General features: G+C 37.6%; 4 protein-coding genes across 8 annotated transcripts; 2 read left to right on the top strand and 2 right to left on the bottom strand.

Annotated features, from left to right (window-relative positions):
* The first annotated feature begins 650 nt into the window (after nucleotides 1-650).
* On the top strand, nucleotides 651-1,694 carry LOC114754493 (EG45-like domain containing protein). Its single transcript, XM_028943262.1, has 3 exons — nucleotides 651-897; nucleotides 973-1,252; nucleotides 1,511-1,694. Exons 1-3 carry the CDS (start codon nucleotides 789-791, stop codon nucleotides 1,515-1,517), a joined length of 396 nt encoding a protein of 131 aa, XP_028799095.1. The 5' UTR covers nucleotides 651-788; the 3' UTR covers nucleotides 1,518-1,694.
* On the bottom strand, nucleotides 1,171-9,159 carry LOC114754489 (AFG1-like ATPase). Of its 5 annotated transcripts, none has more exons than XR_003741191.1 (16): nucleotides 8,903-9,159; nucleotides 8,611-8,747; nucleotides 8,349-8,494; nucleotides 7,999-8,144; nucleotides 7,696-7,775; nucleotides 7,259-7,516; nucleotides 6,473-6,583; nucleotides 6,201-6,323; nucleotides 5,713-5,834; nucleotides 5,570-5,639; nucleotides 4,759-4,851; nucleotides 4,478-4,605; nucleotides 4,182-4,323; nucleotides 3,439-3,576; nucleotides 2,815-3,000; nucleotides 1,171-1,227 (listed from the first exon to the last, which is right to left on the bottom strand). XR_003741191.1 is itself a non-coding variant. In XM_028943255.1 (15 exons), the coding sequence occupies exons 1-14, from the start codon at nucleotides 9,042-9,044 to the stop codon at nucleotides 3,442-3,444; spliced, it is 1,833 nt and encodes a 610-aa protein (XP_028799088.1). In that variant the 5' UTR covers nucleotides 9,045-9,159; the 3' UTR covers nucleotides 2,814-3,000; nucleotides 3,439-3,441. The 5 variants fall into 5 exon arrangements, 3 of the variants coding, with proteins under 3 accessions (XP_028799088.1, XP_028799090.1, XP_028799089.1); XR_003741192.1 differs by lacking the exon at nucleotides 1,171-1,227 and adding an exon at nucleotides 2,553-2,662; XM_028943255.1 differs by lacking the exon at nucleotides 1,171-1,227 and having other exon boundaries at nucleotides 2,814-3,000.
* A 352-nt stretch (nucleotides 9,160-9,511) lies between these two features.
* LOC114754490 (pentatricopeptide repeat-containing protein At4g21065-like) lies at nucleotides 9,512-12,115 on the top strand. The gene has a single exon (XM_028943259.1). It carries the CDS (start codon nucleotides 9,691-9,693, stop codon nucleotides 11,521-11,523), a length of 1,833 nt encoding a protein of 610 aa, XP_028799092.1. The 5' UTR covers nucleotides 9,512-9,690; the 3' UTR covers nucleotides 11,524-12,115.
* Nucleotides 12,116-12,551: 436 nt separating this feature from the next.
* On the bottom strand, nucleotides 12,552-13,980 carry LOC114754492 (probable sugar phosphate/phosphate translocator At5g25400). The gene has a single exon (XM_028943261.1). The coding sequence runs from the start codon at nucleotides 13,919-13,921 to the stop codon at nucleotides 12,872-12,874; it is 1,050 nt and encodes a 349-aa protein (XP_028799094.1). The 5' UTR covers nucleotides 13,922-13,980; the 3' UTR covers nucleotides 12,552-12,871.
* Between the last annotated feature and the right edge of the window lie 5,277 nt (nucleotides 13,981-19,257).

Raw genomic sequence — 19,257 nt, 5'->3', positions numbered from 1 at the left:
GCTTAAAACGGCCGGCCCGTGGCCCTCTAGGGCCGGCCCTTTTAAGCCCTCGGCCCTCCAGGGCTTATGTTTCATTTTAAGAGAAAAATATCAAGTCCGGCCGTCATAATTTCAGGGCCTAAAAGGGCCGGCCCGATGGGCTCGGCCCGTTTTCCCGGCTCTAGTCATCATGGCATAGACCCAGCCCGCAGAATCAGATGATGTATTACTACCTTTGGTCGTTAATATAAGATCTCATTTAATTTTTATTTTGATCTTAATTATAAGACCTTAATCCACTTTTTCTCTCATATTTATGTATTTTTTCTCAAGGTAGTCCTTCTAATAATGGTAGTTCTAGCCAATAAACTTAATTACCAAGGGTATTTTAGGAACATCAATTTATTATAAATAACTAACTTAACTTATTTTCTTAATCTCTCCAAATTAATCAACTAGTACTTATAATTAGGATTGGAGGTAGTATAAATATTGTGACTTTTTATACTTTTTTTTATATTAAATTGATCAATTTTATCGCTTTAAATTTGAAATCCAGACAAGCAATATTCGTTAACGAGCTCATGGTTATCTGATAAAAACAGGAGATTAGTTATTTCCACTTTTCCTATATATCATCAGTGAAGAAACCGTCATTCACATGTATCCCGCAAGATTCTTAATTTATAAAGCATATTATGACGTATCACGCATATCTTGTAAGAATCGTTCAGCGGCTATAAATTGAGACGAAGATGAAGCATTAAGCAGAATCAAAGTGGAATAAGTGCGATTCCCTCTCCTTCATCATGAAGCTCGTTGGTATTGCAATATTACTTTCAAGCCTATTGGTTCAAGAAGCATGCCTAGTTGTTGGCGACGTTGGCACAGCTAATTCTTACGGACCTCCATACATACGTGAGTGATTAATTAAATTAATTAATTAGTTAGAAGCTTATAAATTCGTTAATTGTTTTGATTATTGTGTGGCAGCGACGGCGTGTGATGGGAGCAAGAGAGAGCAGTTCCCGCCGGGGAATCTGTTCGTGGCGGTGAGCGAAGGGCTGTGGGATAACGGAGCGGCCTGTGGAAGAAGATACAGAATAAGGTGTGTGAGTGGACATAATAAGCCTTGCAAATCAGGCAGTGTTGACGTCAAAGTGGTTGATCTCTGCAAGAAATCGCCATGTCCTAACACTATCCTCCTGTCCAGAAGTGCCTTTTCCACCATCTCCCGCTTCCATAATGCTGACATCAACATCGAATATATCCAGTTAGTGCTTTCTGCTTTCAATTTAAAATCATTTAGGAAAAATTAGTGGGAAGTACCCCTTTGAAAAGTTCATTGGTTTAAAAGAACTGAATTTGTCTTCTTCACTATGATATATTTTCCACTATGTGCAAATATCTTTCGTTTTGAAGACTTAGTCGAAGATAGGAGTTATAGGTCCTTTTGGTCAATAGATTTCTTTGACAAGTACTTTTAACCAATTTTTGCTTTAATTTATCCGATCTCTGGATGTTCATGCAGGATATAATGATACAGATTCTCGAGAGAAAATGTACAGCTCAAGGAATAAGGAAGCTTTTGATTCAGAACACTGCAAGCAGAATGTGTGGATTTCTGTCATGTGATTTAGATTATGTGTCTGATCCTTGTTTGTAGTACGCTAGAATGTTAAATATACAAGTTAAGAGAAATTACGCTTTCTCAATACTAAAGAACCAAACATCACTGAGAAGCGTTCTCAATGGGCTAAGTGATGAGAATATGGCTACTCTGTTTTTCCATGATGGTTTATCAAAAGATGGAATCTTTCGTGCCGCAAGCAAGACCCTCCAATTCGAATTCTTATTATTGTCTCTATAAAAACGAGATCCAAGTCGCTAAATGGCACTGTATTAGGAGGAAAAAACACTAATGATTCATTTATGAGCACGAAAAGAGAACATGTTTGAAGCGAGAAAAGATTCTTGTCTGGGATGAGGAACAATGAGATATTCGACGATTGTCTCTGCATTTGGATGCTTAGATAGGTATCTGTGAGCTTTGCCACTAAACAACGAAGGATATAGCATATAGCGAAGAGTTTTTGACCATGAAGGGATGCCCAGCCTCCCAAGATAAGGCGTAAGCCTCCACTAAATAAAAAATGAAGAAGTGACAGTGATCGTTGAAAGGGTTTATCCATTCAAAATGGATGCATGTAAATCTCATAGAGAGGCGAAGTGGTCGGGAACTCATCAGAAAAGAAGCCAGAGGCTTCTAATAATATGTTATTGTTAGTGGTGAAATGTCAAGTGGTGAGAGCACAATCAGATAAACTTATTATAATGTAAGAATTCAGTTCAAAGTACTCTGCAATCACGTTTAGGACGTTATATAATTGTTTATAAAGTACTCCTTCGGTCTTAAATATAAGACCCTTATATACACTAGTATAAGAGTCTTATATTTAGGACCGAAGGAGTAATTTAGTGGAGATGAGGTAGTTATATAATTCTTTATAAAGTGATTTAGTTGTCACCTATCAATTTGATCATGTTTCACACGTGTTTCGCAGTGGGCTGGATTCGCGAGAAAAAGAAAAATACATTATTCATTCTAATTAGCAGGCAACATCGTAATTTCGGTAACCTGAAGTATATTATCCTGTGGGCTAGCTCAATGTTAGCTTCACGCCTGCGATTTAAATATCAATTCAAAGCTTATGCCTTAAATGCCATTCAAAATCAAATATGCACTTGGATTCAGTGCGTGGAGCAAAATCCTCACACGCCATGCGCGAATCTTCAACGAAATCGTTTTTGCATGCATAATAATAAGCGTTTGACCTTGAGAGCAAATTGGGTTGAAGAGAAGGGATCCAAGAATGATCCTAGAGTGCTTTGTCTGTAGTAGAGATTCTAGAATGATCCACAGTGAACGTAACTTATCTAGAATTCCATCATCGAATCGCCGTAAAACTCTGGGGGACTTTCAGTTACACATATTGCCATGTCTTCAAGGTTTCGTAACTCCTTAATTTTGCATAAAAGCGTCAAAAGAAAACATATATAAGCCAAACAAAGGTCAATCATGTAAAACGCAAGATTTTGTACTCAATCTATTATATCCCACCAAGATTTATGGATCAGTTCATCGAGTTTGAAAAGAAAACAGAAATTACCATTGAACTACATCAATCATGATTCACTACCCTTCTAACAACAAAGTTGATACATTTGAACATCATTCAGGATTTATATATTTAGAAGAGCACAAAAATAAGTATTAATTATACATTGCAGCGCCATCTAGGGATATGGCACTAAGGAATAAAGAATCGATATGGATCACAAAGTCAATCACTCCTCTGCCGATGCTTATTACTGAAGAGCAACGAAGTGTAGGCTCACGAGAACTGGAGCTACAAACTGCACCTTAAACAATTGATTAGCTGGCCGAAAAATGCTTACTGTTCAGACTGATATGTCATATTGCAAGTTCTCGCGAGATATTTTAAGAGATTCTTGACGTTGCCTCTGGAAGTAAGGGTGGAAATTACGGACTCCATCCAAGTACAATGGCGTTTGCATTTCAATCAAGCGTGAGACCTACGAAGAAAGATCTTATGTTCACATTTTTTGGACCTTTTCTCTCATCATTTAAAAAAAAAAACGAAAACAAAGAATACAGGAGACAACTGTCAGGTGTATATTTATAAACAGAATCTATACCCTGACAGTTTTCATCTATGAAATACTATGATGCACAGATACCGGCATGAGTATCGAGTACAATATTATAAAATCTGTGTATTATGTGTATCACGTAATGCACATATCGGTGCTACATGGATGAGATATATTCCAGCAAAATGCATGAGGAAGTTGGTGACAGATGACAGAAGATACACATATAGTATTCCAATTATATTATCAAGTGATAAGCCTTTGATCCTCAAATTCAGTTATAAGAAAGAGGATGTACATTTCTGGCTCTGTTGGGATGCAGAAGAAAGCAGATGAAAACCCAGCAGATGTCATGATCACTAACAGGCAACCAAATACTAGGAAAACATCAAAGCATGTTGTCATGAAAAACAGAGAATACGCAACAGGATCCACTGAATGGACTTATTAATCAATTTCATGCTAACTAGAGATTCGGTTGCAACAGCAAGCAGGGGAGAGAGGCTGAAGGAAAGGTCAATACTTACAGCTCGCTGAAAAGCAAACATCTCTTCCTGACCAGACAGAATGGATGTGATACCACAAGGGGCACCTCCTGATCCCACATTGCCTTCTGCTAAGACGTCTCTTCGAAGTTTCCCACCTTCAGTCTCTGTTTCAAACTGGAAACTGGAAACAAAACCAGAGCGTAAAAGTGTTTTTTTTTTTTAAAAAAAAAGGCCACCAAGCGTCAGGACACAAACAGTTGAAGCACATAATGTTCGCTGATAAGATCTGTTGAATCTGTATTTACTACATAGCTGGTACAAATTGATAAAATTACCTCTCCAAGTCAAAGAGTGTTCCCTCCTCAGTTCCTTGAAATAATTCATCAATCGAAGAGGCTGCCAAACAACACAAGTGGCAATGATGATTGTATAGTTCATCAATAAGGGTGATGAATCTCCGTGCCTGCAAAGTAGCATGTTTTTGCTCAAAACAGGATAATGATATGTTTTGTGTAACTGAAGTGTCATATCATATCAATCATGAATGTTCGACACAGTGCTGGCCGGAAAAAAAAATTGTTTGACACGGTCGAGGACAAAAAGAAATCAACCATACCTTGTCACGAATACGCATACTCATCACTGGAATGTTATATATGAAAACAGTGTGATAGTTTTCAGCTACTGCAATATAATCAGCTGCACCCAACTAGAAGGGAGGAGGAGAAGGAGAAATTATAAGTCATCTTCTGTAATTGCCTAAATATTCATGCACGCACACAAACAAATCAACAAAAAAGTTTACTTAGAGAATGAAGATCTATTAAGAATGCAAGTGACGCTGACAGAAAAAGGGAATAAGAACAGAGCATAGCATTTGTAACATCACAAAGTCCTTTACAAGAAGGCACATGGACATGGTTTTCTCGGTTTTCATAGCTAACATTTCTCTCTATCAACTTCCATACCAGATGGCTGTCTCAATTGTTTTGATCTTTCATTCCTTCGGCTCAACTACACTCCAACTCCAGATCATACCTAGAAGCTCAGCATTTCCAATTATATTATAAACCTTACTTTAGTAGTGAAGCTGAAGTTTTCTTTATTGATTTATAGCCCTAGTCCTCCATCTTGTCCAAGTCCTCCATCCTTCCTCGGGAGGTACTGGGTTGGCTGGTTGTAGGGGGCACAGGGGTGAGGATCCAACCACAAAGACAACAGAATTTATATATAAACAGGTTCCATCCTGTTGATATCCTAACTCTGGGGAGTAATTATTACCCGGTCACAGAAATATTAAATAAATGCATAAGCTTAACTTCCAATTAACATTGCAAAGTAAAACGACTAGGAATAAAGGTCAGAGAATGAGGTTCCATGACAATAGATTAACTTGCAATAACAAAACGAAAAGAAATATATCATACCGGACGACCACAAAGATACTCAAATGTGAAGCGTGCAACTCCATTGCAGCTTTCGTGAACCTCAAGTGTCCTGTCAGAAACAAGCATATGATTAATAATATTGTCCACCTTTTAAGTTTGAAAAACTTAATCAAGTAATCTACCTTCCAAACATCACCGAGATAATGTTAGAGACTATTTTTCCTCCCAGTCTTCCTGTTATATCATGCCACATTCTCTCAAATTCATTCACAGCATCTCTTGAAAGAGGCCATAAATAATGTACCTGCATTTATATACCAGTGATATCATTATATGTTTGAAATTGAAGCTTTTTACTGAAAGTCAATATATGAGTTTGCCTAAAAGCCTTCTTGGTGAGAATATTTAAGAGATATTTAGCTAACATTGATCTAGCTAGCAAAATCAACCATAGAAAGATAAAATAACAGCCATAGTTGATCACATATGCTTAGCCAAGTAACTGGTTATATGTGCAAATCTCCATCAAATGACCAAGTTAGATCAAAGTTGATTCAAAGGGAAATCGTTGCACTACTACTCTTTTTGCTCTGGATTTTAATATTGAATTGATGCAAGATCTGCACAAATGAAACAGAGGAAGGGAGAAATAATACGACCCATATCTAACCTGGTTTACTGATCTTTGGGCTATAAAACGACGGTAATCAATTTCACAACCAATTAATACATTATTGCAATGTTGTTCCAATTTCGAGACAAGTTTTTGGAAGATTTCCTTTTGCATACCAGCCTGCACGAACAATGATTGTCCAGAAAATAAATAATTAAAAAATGAACAACTTGTCTTAGTCTGCCAAAAATAATCAGAGTTGCACAATATGGATTGGCTGGTGAAAATACTATCGCCACCCATAAATGATTGATTCATAAATACCGCACCTCATTTAAGTCCTTTGGTGCTCTATTACTGGTAGCCACAATTATAGTTCCAGTACTCAGCAATCTGCTTAGAATTCCAGATAAAGCCACAATAGCAAAGACATCAACAGTCTGAAATAAAGAGCAGAAATATTTGGTCATGGAAAAAGTAGCAAGCCAGCCAATGGAATGCAAGCACTCCGATATAAAGTGAACTCATTGTAATAGCATTGGTAGCAAGGGAGGGATGACAAAAGATGCAATTTAATCTCATAGCAACCCAGCTTTACAAGCTAAATTGGGTTTCCACCCCAAAATACGATCTGACACTAAAATTATGTATGGATTGGACAAAATAACCTCAGGATAATGTTCCTCTTTGTAATGTCAGAGCTATCAAAAGCCTTACTGACAAAAATTTGGCGTTCACTGGAACTCCTATTCCAGTGCTTATGATATTCACAAGGTAAGTATGTAAGATAATTGAGGTTTGGGAGTTACTTTATCTCTCAAGCAGGAGATAAACTAATATAACTTCACACTAATAAAGGATTTCATTCTAAATTTAGACTTTTTAAGCAAGGTACAATGCATGATGATGTTAAATAGTGCATTACACTTCTTTAATTCCCTCTCTCCCACTAGAAATATTCTGCGGACAAATTATTTTCTCTCAACACTTACTCAGCTATAACATCAATAGGCAACACTCTCTTGTTATCCCTCAACATTCTCAGAACATGGTAGCCTCCACGTAAGGATGAAGATACCAAGTATCCCTAATAATAGGTTAAATGCTTTTCTTACTTGTATTTCGTCAAAGCATAGAATACTAGCTCCCCCTTCATTTTCTATTTGATCCACAAAAAATTTGTCTGCTACAGCAAGGAGAATGTTTTTCATCTGCACTTCTTCCTTGTATTTTTCTTCTGCAGCTAGCCACTCCTTAGCTTTTGAATCAAAGGGAAGATTCATGATCCAACTAGAAATGCTTGATTCCAAAGACTTTTCCTCTCTTTGGTTCTTCCATAAATTGTGCATTTGTTCATTTATTCTTAGCATGGCCTGCAAATGAATGGTAAACAGCATGATTCTCTTTCAGCATCTTCTGCACACGATTTGTCAATCGTCTCACTCTAACTAGAGATAAATTAAGCATATATTTCAGAAAGAGCATATACGACATCCAACTCAAAGTTAACATCGGGATCCAAGTAATGCCCAAACATTTATTCAAGACTCACCTCATGAAAGTGGTACCTTCTTCGATGTTTAACAATTCGTTCAGTGGCAATATAAAACATATCCATCAGCATTGTCTTCCCTTCATTGCTCACAATGTTAGCAAATTAATATAGAAAGAATTGAGCAACACGATGCTACCAAGTGAACTGAGGAAAGAATATATATCTACTGTAGTGGATGACATAAATGATGCAGGCAGAAACTTCAAGGAATGCATTTAACTTAAAAAAGAAACCAAACTAGGCAGGCATAACCGTATAAGTTTGCGTTCCTGGTAAACAGAACAATGTCTAGTGGCATACCACTGCCAACATTGCCATAAATGTAAAGTCCTTTTGGTGCTGGTGGAGCTTTTGGACGGGGACCGCCCAGTGAATCTAATTTCCTCTCACGATTAAGATACGAAACCCATTTTCCCACTCCTGGCTCCATATGTTTTGGTTTCTTCCTGAGTCGTGAAGACATATATTGATTCAGAAAATAATCAAGATGGCACCGATTTTAGACTTAATTTGAAATGATAACACATTAGCTAACACTGAATTTTGAGTTCGAATTCATTTTAAGCATAAGCAGTAAAAAAGTCCAAGTCAGAAATGATACAGCAAAAGCCAAGTTGAATCAGACCGTATCGAATTCGGTCAAACTTTACCGAGAGGTCCATCTTTCAACAAGTTTATTCCGACGCTTGGTTAATCGCGTCCACCAGTCCTCATGTTGTTGGTGGTGCTCGACTTCCTGCATCATGAGTCTACGACGTTCATTTTCCCGATTCCTCTCCCAGTTGGACAGATTTACCTGCGAAGAGTTAAGATTAAAAAGTATCTATGAGCCACAAGATAAGCGTTCATATATTTCACATAGAAGAATTAGATGACGTAGGCAGTGAACAGAATATTCAATTCCAGTTTTACATGATATTCCTCCATTTCTTTGTCATACTGCTCCAACCTTGCAAGCAAATTCTCCAGCTCTGAAGCAACACTTTCTTGATAAGGATCATGTTGCAGCTTCCCTTGCGCAACCAGACTTCTATACTGGACCAGCGGCCCTGGGGGATCACAGTTACAGGAAAAATTAATGTAAAACTTTAAACCAAATAAAATGAATCAGCTGAATGGTTGAAAGTCCAAACATTTTATCACTATGAAGTTTCACGACGGAAGCAAATAAAGAAATACAAAATTGACGAAGAGGAGGAGGTACCTGGAATCTTATGATGGCGAAGTTGTGACTGGGAGCCATCACAATAAGAGCGAACTACATTGACGCCTAGCTTCGAAATGCCTCTAGCCAGGAGTCCATCACAGAGATGATACCAAATTGAAACCCTTCTAATCATTCTCATATCCGACGCTTGAGCAATCAACCTTATTGCTTCTCATGGCGCGAACACAATCGTGCTCATATCGTAGTCGATCGAAGAGAGAAACTGACGTGGCCGCTATTCTCACCGGTCACCAGCCACGTGAGAGCAATAAATTAAACAGCATATGCGAAATGTTAGGGTCCGTTTGGATGGATCTCAAGCGATGCAATGTTTTTGGTAGTGTCGTAAAGGAATAACAGCTTTTTTTTTTATCATCCAAAACTGGGTCGTGTACCTTAACTATAATTATAACCCGAAATTTTGACATGGTTTTAATCCTAAAATTTGAGGCCAGTTTGGTCTCCGAAATTTAACTAACTAACTAATTTTTGTGACTCAAAAAAGTTGATCAAACTAATTATTTGGTGGATTATTTTTTAAATATCTTATTGAAAATAATGCAAGAAAAATATTTTTATTTCATGAGCGGCACATGGAGAGGGGTTGGCTGAAGTTCGATCGAAGTACTTTATTTGACTAATAAATGTTTTTAAAAAACAAAACAAAACATGATGGCGTTTTGCGCCTTCATCTTCTCGGTCAAAGGAGGGAAGAGAACGATGAAGCATGAACTGGACTTGCTTCAATTTCAGGTATTAGCCGTCGAGGATTCTGAAACGAACCTATGCGACCTCGGACGAAGCTGTGTCGTTCGATCGCCAGCTTTAGTCTCTCGACCAATCTCCAACTTCCACCCGATACCACAAAACGAAGAGTTGCTGAGCAGAGCTGCTTAGCTTTTCTTCAATCCTGCAATACTATCCAGAAGCTCACCCAAATCCAAACTCTTATTCTCAAATTGGGTCTTCGGAATAACCCATTAGTCCTCACCAAGTTCGCATCCACTTCCTCCGAGCTTGATGCCATCCACTATGCTTCGCCATTTATATTCTCTTCCGAAGCCAATACTCGTGTTTATGATGCTTTCCTGTTCAATACTGTCATTAGGGCTTATGCTCAAACGGGTAACTCGAAGGACAAGGCTATATATTTCTACCGAACCATGCTCGATTACGGAGTTTTGCCTAATAAATTCACTTTCCCATTCGTCCTCAAGTCCTGTGCGGGCCTTGCACATTTGAATTTAGGCAGATCTGTTCATGGGTCGGTCGTGAAGTTCGGATTTGATGACGATCTTCATGTCCAGAATACAATGATTCACATGTATTGTTGTTGTAACGAAGGGGTCGAGTCTGCAAGAAAGGTGTTCGACGAAACTCCTAAATTAGATTCAGTGACATGGAGTGCGATGATTGGCGGGTATGCACGTTTAGGCCATTCTGCAAATGCCATTGCATTGTTTAGGGAAATGCAGGTTATTGGAGTTCGCCCAGATGAAATCACGATGGTTTCAGTTTTATCTGCGTGCACGGATTCAGGAGCACTTGAGCTGGGGAAGTGGATAGAATCTTATGTTCGCCGAGAAAATATCCAACAGCCAGTGGAGCTCTGTAATGCTCTGATAGATATGTTTGCAAAATGTGGTGAGATTGACAAGGCCATAAAATTGTTCAGAAAAATGAGCGTTCGTACTATAGTTTCGTGGACTTCTGTTATTGTTGGCCTGGCAATGCATGGTCGCGGCGAAGAAGCTGTTTCTGTATTTGAAGAGATGATAGAAGCAGGGGTAGCCCCTGACGATGTTGCTTTTATTGGATTGCTTTCTGCTTGTAGCCACTCAGGGTTAGTTGAAACAGGACGTCACTATTTCAATTCAATGGTTGAGAAATTCGGCATTGAGCCCAAGATAGAACATTATGGCTGCATGGTAGATCTATTGAGCAGAGCTGGACTTGTGAAAGAAGCTCTGGATTTTGTACAACAAATGCCCATTGAACCAAACCAAATCATTTGGAGAAGCATAATCACTGCCTGTCACGCCGGTGGGGAGCTCAAGCTTGGAGAGAGCATCACAAAACAGCTAATACAAAACGAGCCGATGCGTGAATCTAACTATGTGCTACTTTCAAACATTTATGCAAAATTGCTGCACTGGGAGAAGAAAATCAAGATTAGAGAAAAGATGGATATGAAAGGGATGAAAAAGATTCCGGGGAGCACTATGATCGAGCTAAATAATGAAATGCACGAGTTTGTGGCTGGAGATAAATCGCACCACCAGTACAAGGAAATATATGAAATGGTGGATGAGATGGGAAGGGAGCTGAAGAGGGCAGGGTATGTGCCTGCAACATCACAGGTGTTGCTTGACATTGACGAAGAAGACAAAGAGGATTCTTTATACAGACACAGTGAAAAGCTTGCTATAGCTTTTGCTCTTATAAATACACCGCCTGGAACACCAATTAGATTTGTGAAGAATTTGCGTGTCTGTGAAGATTGCCACTCAGCCACGAAGTTTATATCGAAGATATATAACCGAGAGATTGTGGTAAGGGATCGCAATCGCTTCCACCTTTTCCAGAATGGGTCGTGTTCATGTGGGGATTTCTGGTGAGTGGTGACAAATCCAAGCATCAAAGGTATACGAGTCATTTAATGAAAACATCAAACTTTCTTGACCTGATGGCATTTCCAGATTAGAAGCAATCGATCGTTTCAATATTATCCAGTCAGGTTCATATACCAAGAACACTGATAACTCATTTTTCTTCTTTTAACTGATCTTAAACTACAGCTGGGAAAGTTTAGAAAGCTACATAGAGTTATTCTCCGTGACCGGATTCCAATTAGTTGTGGGCGATTGTCTTCCTTCTGATAAACCAAACCCAGGCCAGTGTTTCACAAATGGATTAATGACAGCCCAAATGCCCTATCAATGATGTAAGCATGTGACTCAAACCGTTAAAATGAATTTATTAATGAAAGGATTAAGATTCTGGGTTCGTTGGAACCTGGAAGGGTAGTGAAATGGTCCCTTAATTGATGCGGTGCACATTCATTTTTTATGCTGAGGAATTTGGTGGCTACCAACCCCATTCTTTTACTATATCTTGAGACATAAATGGAGTGCTGAACGCTTAGCGTTAGTGATAGGAAAGTCGATTTGAATTGGCAGCAGCGGGGACCAGGGTAAGCTAAAGCCTAAAACATCATGGCGAGTACATGAAGATGCTGAAGAGGCGAGAGAACTGCGTCTCCATGAGATTCCAGTTCCAATACAAACGGGGCTCCCTTTCAAATAAAATCTTTAGGATATGGTGCATACTACCTTATCCCTATGACCTGAGGCAGACAATATATTCCATCACTAAAGACAATAAAGCAGCCAATTTCAGATTGTCACAATCTTACTTCTTTCGCAGTCAAATAGGAATGGCCATGTCATGTCCTTATCCATTATTAACTTGGAACGTAGCGATTAATTTCTCATCATAATTTGTTTACATTTTTGACTTTGAGATACGGATACATGTCGTATTGAGTCAAATTGTTGCTCAGATTTAGCGGCATGCAGGGGATGATTATGCCCAGTTCAAAATTTTCGAGTAAACAGAAATGAACTATAAACAGCATTAAACAAGATTGGCCAAAACGATAGAAAAAAAAAACTCCAGAAATCGAATTTCTACAAGAACATAACATAAAACTACAGGGTGAAATACCAAGAAACAAAAACCAAAAAGGATTCGAAGCTCTTAGTCTAGGACACATCCAAGCAACAGATTAACATGAAGACCTGGAATGCCATACCGAATTAGCATTTTAAGCAGAGTATGCTAAAAAGAAAACAGAGTACGCTAAGTTCCTTTTTACTTCCAATTCAAAAACTAGAGACTGCTCTTCCTCCTCATTTTATTTCTGTACTCTTTTACGTTCTCAATCTGTCTAAATTAGCCATAAAATTAATTCTGCTGTTCGTTCCTCTTCCCCATGCCATCCCCTTCTCTCTCCTCCAGCAACCTCCCTGCCTCCTCATCAGTTTGTGTAGTCTTCTTCTGCGTCTCCTTCGCCTTAAGGGCCTTCAGTTTTGAATGGTTGTAATAGGCAACACCCAAAAAGGCAAGCCCATACCCAAACAAATTGAGGGACGTGACAGTGTCCTTAATAACCGACCATGAGAAAGCAATCAGAAGCCAGTCTTTCACCACGCCGGCCACATTCATCGTTAAAGCAGAGGTTTTACCGACGAGCAGGAAAACGGCGAGATTCAAAGCAAATGCACACAAAGAATTGGTCCCAAAAATCACAAAATCAAAATTGAAGGTAGAAGCCGCCCTCAAGACAGGGTACTCCACGATGATCCAAGGCACAGACAAGAAGACCAAGCAACAAGGCGCGACATAGTAGAGAGAAGTAATGGGATTCAGCGAGATGCCTTTAGAGGTAAGCAAGATTTGGATCATTACCAACCTGGTGGCTTCAAAAACGACGGCACCCAATTGAAGGATCACACCCCAAGTATCAAATCTGGCTTCTCCATAAGCAGCAATGCCGACACCGAGAGAGATCGAGACCATGTTGGCCATGGTTTCGTTCTTGAAGGATTCTTTCTTGAAGAGAACACCAATGGAATAAACAGCGACAGGCATGAGGGCCTTGAGCATTTGGATGAAGGAGACAGAGAGGTAGATGTAAGCGGAATTAGAGAGCCAGAGAGAAAGCGAGTAGAGTGCTCCGATGGGGACGACGGAGGAGAGGTAAACGTCGCGGGACATGGAGATTGGTTCGACGACCTTGAAGACGCGAACAAGGAGGAAGGCGAGGGAGGCACAGAAGGCCATGTGGATCATGGTGAGGGAAACAGGGTAAGGCCAATTGTACATCTTCCTGTCGAGGATATACTTGTTGTAGACGATGACAGTGAAGCTGAGGAAGATCCATACGGCGACGTAGGTGTAGGAGATGATGATCTTCTTAAGAACGCCCTCGCTCAAAGAGCCTCCTTTACCCATTGTGAGAGAACTGAAGGCAAAAACTGATCAGGGAAAGGGACGACGAAGGGGGAGAAGGAAGAAGAAGAAGAAGAAGAAGAAAGGGTCTGGATCAGAAGGGTGAGAGCGCTGGATTGTAGTGAGCGAACGGAGACGGAAAGAGCGGTTTCAGCTTTCATGCGGTGAAATGAAATAGAACAACCATAACAGCTTCAACAGTTGGTGTGTAAATCGGAAAAAAAGGAAAACAGAAAGCAATTTTCAATGAAATATAAATACGGGTGCATTCAATATTCTTTCCTGTGTGATGGAACATGAATTAGGAGATTTTTTTAACCAAAAAAAAAATTAGACGGGTCTCCAGGAGGGGGGGAAAAAAGATGGTTTGACCATTTTCTATATTTGGACACAGAATCATGCATATTCAATTCTTGGGACTGTATATATACTTGGAATTTAATTTAATTATGGATTGCCGATGAATATCTCATTTCCTCTTTTTTCCTTGCTTATATAGCTATTAGTTGAATCAGATTCCAAGTATTGTTGGTTCAATTAGAGTATTTGTCTCCTCTCATTTTTTTTAATACCACAACTTTACAAGGTATTGTTATATGAAATATGAACTTTTGGAAGATCATACGAGCAAATATCTTCTCTTTTTTGAAAAAATTCTAGAAATGCCTCTAAAATTTGAAAATCTCAAGTCAGAAATGATCACAAAAATACATTTTCATTTGCTTTTCAAATGTTATCGATTGTTATTAAAATATGATAAACAAGACTGATTTAAAAGTTTAAAATTTAAAATTTTAAAGTATTTTTTAAGGAATTCTCCTTTCTTTCTTTTTCTCAAGCAGCATGAACAAATTAAGAAAAAGGAAAAAAAGAGATATTGGTGTCAATAGATATGACAAGTCTCATTACACCGTGGGGGTCAAAATTGTTGTATTCCATCAACAATCAAATTTTTAGATAGGTTATTAATTCAAAGTTCTCATTCAATGACCTCATCGAATGTTCTTTCTTGTTTTTTTTTAGTCATGTTTTAAAGAATTTCAAACTGCTTGATCTATTTTTCTTATTAACACTTTTAAAGGCTTTTTCTACACATACCAAAACTACCTCAAATGATGTCTAGTCTTTTTTTTTAAATAAGCGTCACACCTATTCTTGCATTCAGTGTCAAGAGATATAAAAGAAAATTAATGCATGCAAAAATGCTTAGAACACTGGATGCTTTGGATTTGGATGCACTCACAATTGAAAGACACGCATCAAAGCATATGTTATAAAAACTTACGTACATGCTGCAAATCAGATAATTACATAAAAAAATTAAATACAGATCTTTTAAGTATTATGTATGAAGGATAAGTTATTAATATTATCCCATTGGCTTGAAAAGTAGATCCGCGGCCACTATTGTTCACGCTGATTACTTTTGTGGCATCTGCGAGCCATCAAGTGACGCAGTGAACATCAGTGTTCATGAACGAGAATCTCGAACTCAATCAATTCACTTATTACGAAAATATAATTCTGGCTAACCAAATATGAAGGAGTCGTTGAGAGAATGTTGAGGTAAATATAAAATAATAAAATATTATATTATTTTTAGTCTTTAATAAAAGAAATTAAATAACTACTCTATAGTATTAAAAAAATTAATTTAATTAGTTATTTATAATAAATAAATATTATTTTTCGTATAATATTTTTATTAATCATATACAGTAGCATGACAACACTCTAACATATCTCAAACTGCCGCTGATTAATAGAGAGGTACCGTTGCAAAATCACTGCAGGGCTTCGCGCGGCATAAATAATCTGTAGTTAGATGCAGCTCCTAATGATGGGCCACGTAAGGCACGTGCTCTTTAAGTGGCGCGCATTACTTTCTTTCTTCTTCCTTTTTTTTTTGTTGTTGGTTGAAATAACATGATGCCCACATCCGCCAACTAATTAACGGAGAGAGATCCCATTCATTAGAGCGACTTTGTGCATTAATTTCGTGGAAGTAGGTGACCCACCACGGCACCACCCCTCTCTCTGACACCGACGGCTTTTTCCCATCAAAAAGCTCTTTTTTTGTTTCCGACTATTTATTCTGATTATAAGATTTTATTTACAGTTTTACAATCTATAAACGAGGTTTTATAATTAAGATCGGGAGTAGTATAATATTACCTCAGGTTTTAATTATAAAACCTAGTTGACGGTCCTAATTGTAAAACCCAGTTGACTAATTTGAAGAGAGTAAGGAAAAAAGTTAAGTTAGTTATTTGTAATAAATAAGTGTTGTATTTCCTAAAATATCTTTACTAATCAACTATATTGGCTAGAACTACAATTATTAGGATGACTACCTTGGAAAAAAATATATAAATATGAAAGGCAAAATGGATTGTGATCTTATATTTAAGACCAAAATAAAAGTGAAACACAATGTCATATTAAAGATGAGAGGTAGTGTATAAGTGAGGTTTGGATGAGTTTTCAATATGTGATATTAAAACCTATTAGTTTAATTCAATTCTCTGTTTTTTTCAATAGAATTTAATTTAATTTAATTTAATGTCGCTATCAACACTTCATTTTTGGCACATTTGGGCCCAGCCTAAGTGCCGAACTTTCTCCTGGGCTAATGTGCTCTCACACGCGGCCCATGCCCAAACTATTAAGTTGTGTGGAGTTCTATATCTGTTCATGTTTTCTTTCCCTTTTTTTTTTGGTTTGGTGTTTTTGTTGGTTCCGTTTGCCATGACAACTTAGCCTGTTTGGTTGGGCTTATGTGAGGTGAAAAGTAGCTCATTTTTTTTGCAAGCCCGATTGTAAGATGGTCATCCGTTTGGTTGGACTTAGATCCAAAATGAGTTTATCTGTTTTAAGCTGTTAGACCAATGCTGGGGAAGAAGCTACATTTTTAACTTATTTTCGAGCTTATTCTGTTTTTTTACTGTTGCACCTGTGTCAGAGCTTTAATTTTTCGGATCCGGATCCTCTCAGCGGCCATTTTCTCAGCGTCCCTCAGAATCTTTAAATCCTATCCATCCAATTCATCTAAGAGCTCACAAAAAGCCACATCACGAAGCTTCTGTAATCGCGGCTCGGCCATCACGTCCTGTTTGCCAAATCCATTCCACGGCCGACTCGTTGAAGTCAAACTCCTTCGGTGACCTAAACAGGGATTTCCGACGCAGATGGGAAGCTCCGTCATTACCTAATCTACCTTACACCTCTTCCTCTCTATCTCCGCCCTTCTTCTCTATCCCTCTCTTCCACATTCTTTGACTCTTGAGTGCTTATAGTCAGGCAATCTCCATAGAATTCTTGTGAGGTCCCATCTCGGTGTTGCTGCTGCTAAACTTGAATAGGGGGATCAAAGCAAAGGGAAGCTCAAACGAAATTATCATCTACAAAACCATTTTTGTTATTATGAGTGGGCTTTGGGTTTTTTCTTTTAAGAAAATGGAAAAATAAAAAATTATCCATATTGAAAAAATTGGCTGAATGCTTTCTAAGTATATGAACGAGATTCGGTGTCTTTAGAGAGAGAATTTTTCCAACATTTGGACAGGAGTTTGTCATTGGTTTTCTGCTTGATCTAGTGCAAAGTTTATCCTAAATTCATCTTCGTCTTTTGTTATGATCAATCTCTTCGTTCTACTTTAGTAATTTATTTCTCTAGTGCTCATTGATTGGACTTCTAGTTTCATCCGGTTCTGTTTTCTTTTCTGTTCAAACTAAAATCCATTCCTATAATGGAGATAAAATCCATTCCTATAATAGAGAGTTTTTTTTGACATTGGCTATTGAAAAGAAATCAAAGGTTATCATGTTTTATGGATAAAAGAAACAGTTTTTATCTGAATGTGTTTGCATTTGAGGCTCTGTTCGACTCGTAGCTACAGTTTGCCAGAGGTCGACGCTCTCTTCGCATTTGATGCGTTTTGAACATGCTGTGAAGATCCTGAAAATGGACGCCTGAGATTTATTGGAAATAAATGGTTCAGATGCATATTATAATAGTCTAATGATGTGGCAAACCATGAGCCATATGATTATCTTAACGGACAGGATTTAAAGATCCTGAGGGATGCTGAGAAAATGGCCGCTGAGAGGATCCGGATCCTAATTTTTCTATGACTTCGGCCATATTAATGCACTTCACTTCCTCAATTTTTTCTTCACCTCAGGCTCTCAGACCTCTCCCACGTCCTCTATAGTTTATTTTTACTTCTTTTTTTTTTTTTCAAATTTCACTTTATATTTAGATTACTCTTCCAGTCCTAAATATAAAACCCTTTTTATATTTAGGACCGGAGGAATATTTTTTAAGATTTTTCTAAAATTTTAAAATTTAATTCACTCAATCAATTTCACTTTTTGATATTAAATTAATTTAAATTTATTGTATTATCTCAATTCATTTTTTTTCTATGTTTCACTTTATATTTAAAATATTTTTTATGATTTCTTTAAGGTTTTAAAATTTAATTCACTCATTAAATTTGACTTCTTCATATTAAATTATTTTAATTTCATTGTATTATGTGAAATTATTATTTTTAATCATGTTTTATTATTTATTAAAACTCATACTCATTTTGGTCATTTTACAACCAAATTTGTTTTACTCAATCATAATCCAAACCTTTTACCAGTCTCACTTTTGTAAACTTGTTTTTTTGAACTCCAATCCAAACACAATTCAACTTATTCAATTTAGCTTTTATCCAACTTCACTTATCCATAAGCTATTTTTTCAATCGCTGATCTAAACGGATCCTTAAAATATGACTTTGGACTACACATCAAGAATGATCCCTGCTTTTTGAATGATTTTTCTTGTAGATAGGGGGAGAAAAGGAAATTTCTTGTAGGATTTTTTCCTTAAGTTAAAGGGTGTAGATTTTAAAATATGAACTTATCGACAGTAGTATTATCAATTCAGATACAGTTTTAGTATGTAAACATATGGATGTTTTAATAATGACATAAGCATATCACAAAGCTAAACGCTGACCTAAGAGTCTTTTAACTATATGTTGGCCAAAAAATGACCTCTATCCTCTTTCTTACACATGATTACTTTTTTTTTTTGGGCTATATTTTAGAGAAATTAACTCCCAAAAATAGTCAAATTGTTTGATCTCCTCTACACATCTATAACATGAAATTAATCACGCATAATTTTATGAAATTTGCCGCATCTGGGATGCTGACTGTTGCTGAGCCCCACAACTCGCTCAACTCTTGGGTCCCACAATAACAAAAAGCCTGAACTGAGGGCGAGCGCCTTTTGTCTACTAAGGTCAATTTACATTAAAATAGCGGCTCCTTTCATCAAG

The sequence above is a fragment of the Neltuma alba genome, unplaced genomic scaffold (assembly GCF_004799145.2).
Source record: "Neltuma alba isolate B1F8T4 unplaced genomic scaffold, ASM479914v2 tig00010148_pilon, whole genome shotgun sequence".
Lineage (NCBI taxonomy): Eukaryota > Viridiplantae > Streptophyta > Magnoliopsida > Fabales > Fabaceae > Neltuma > Neltuma alba.
The sequence above is the reverse complement of the archived record's forward strand: the minus strand, read 5'-3'. Positions and strand labels throughout refer to the sequence as shown.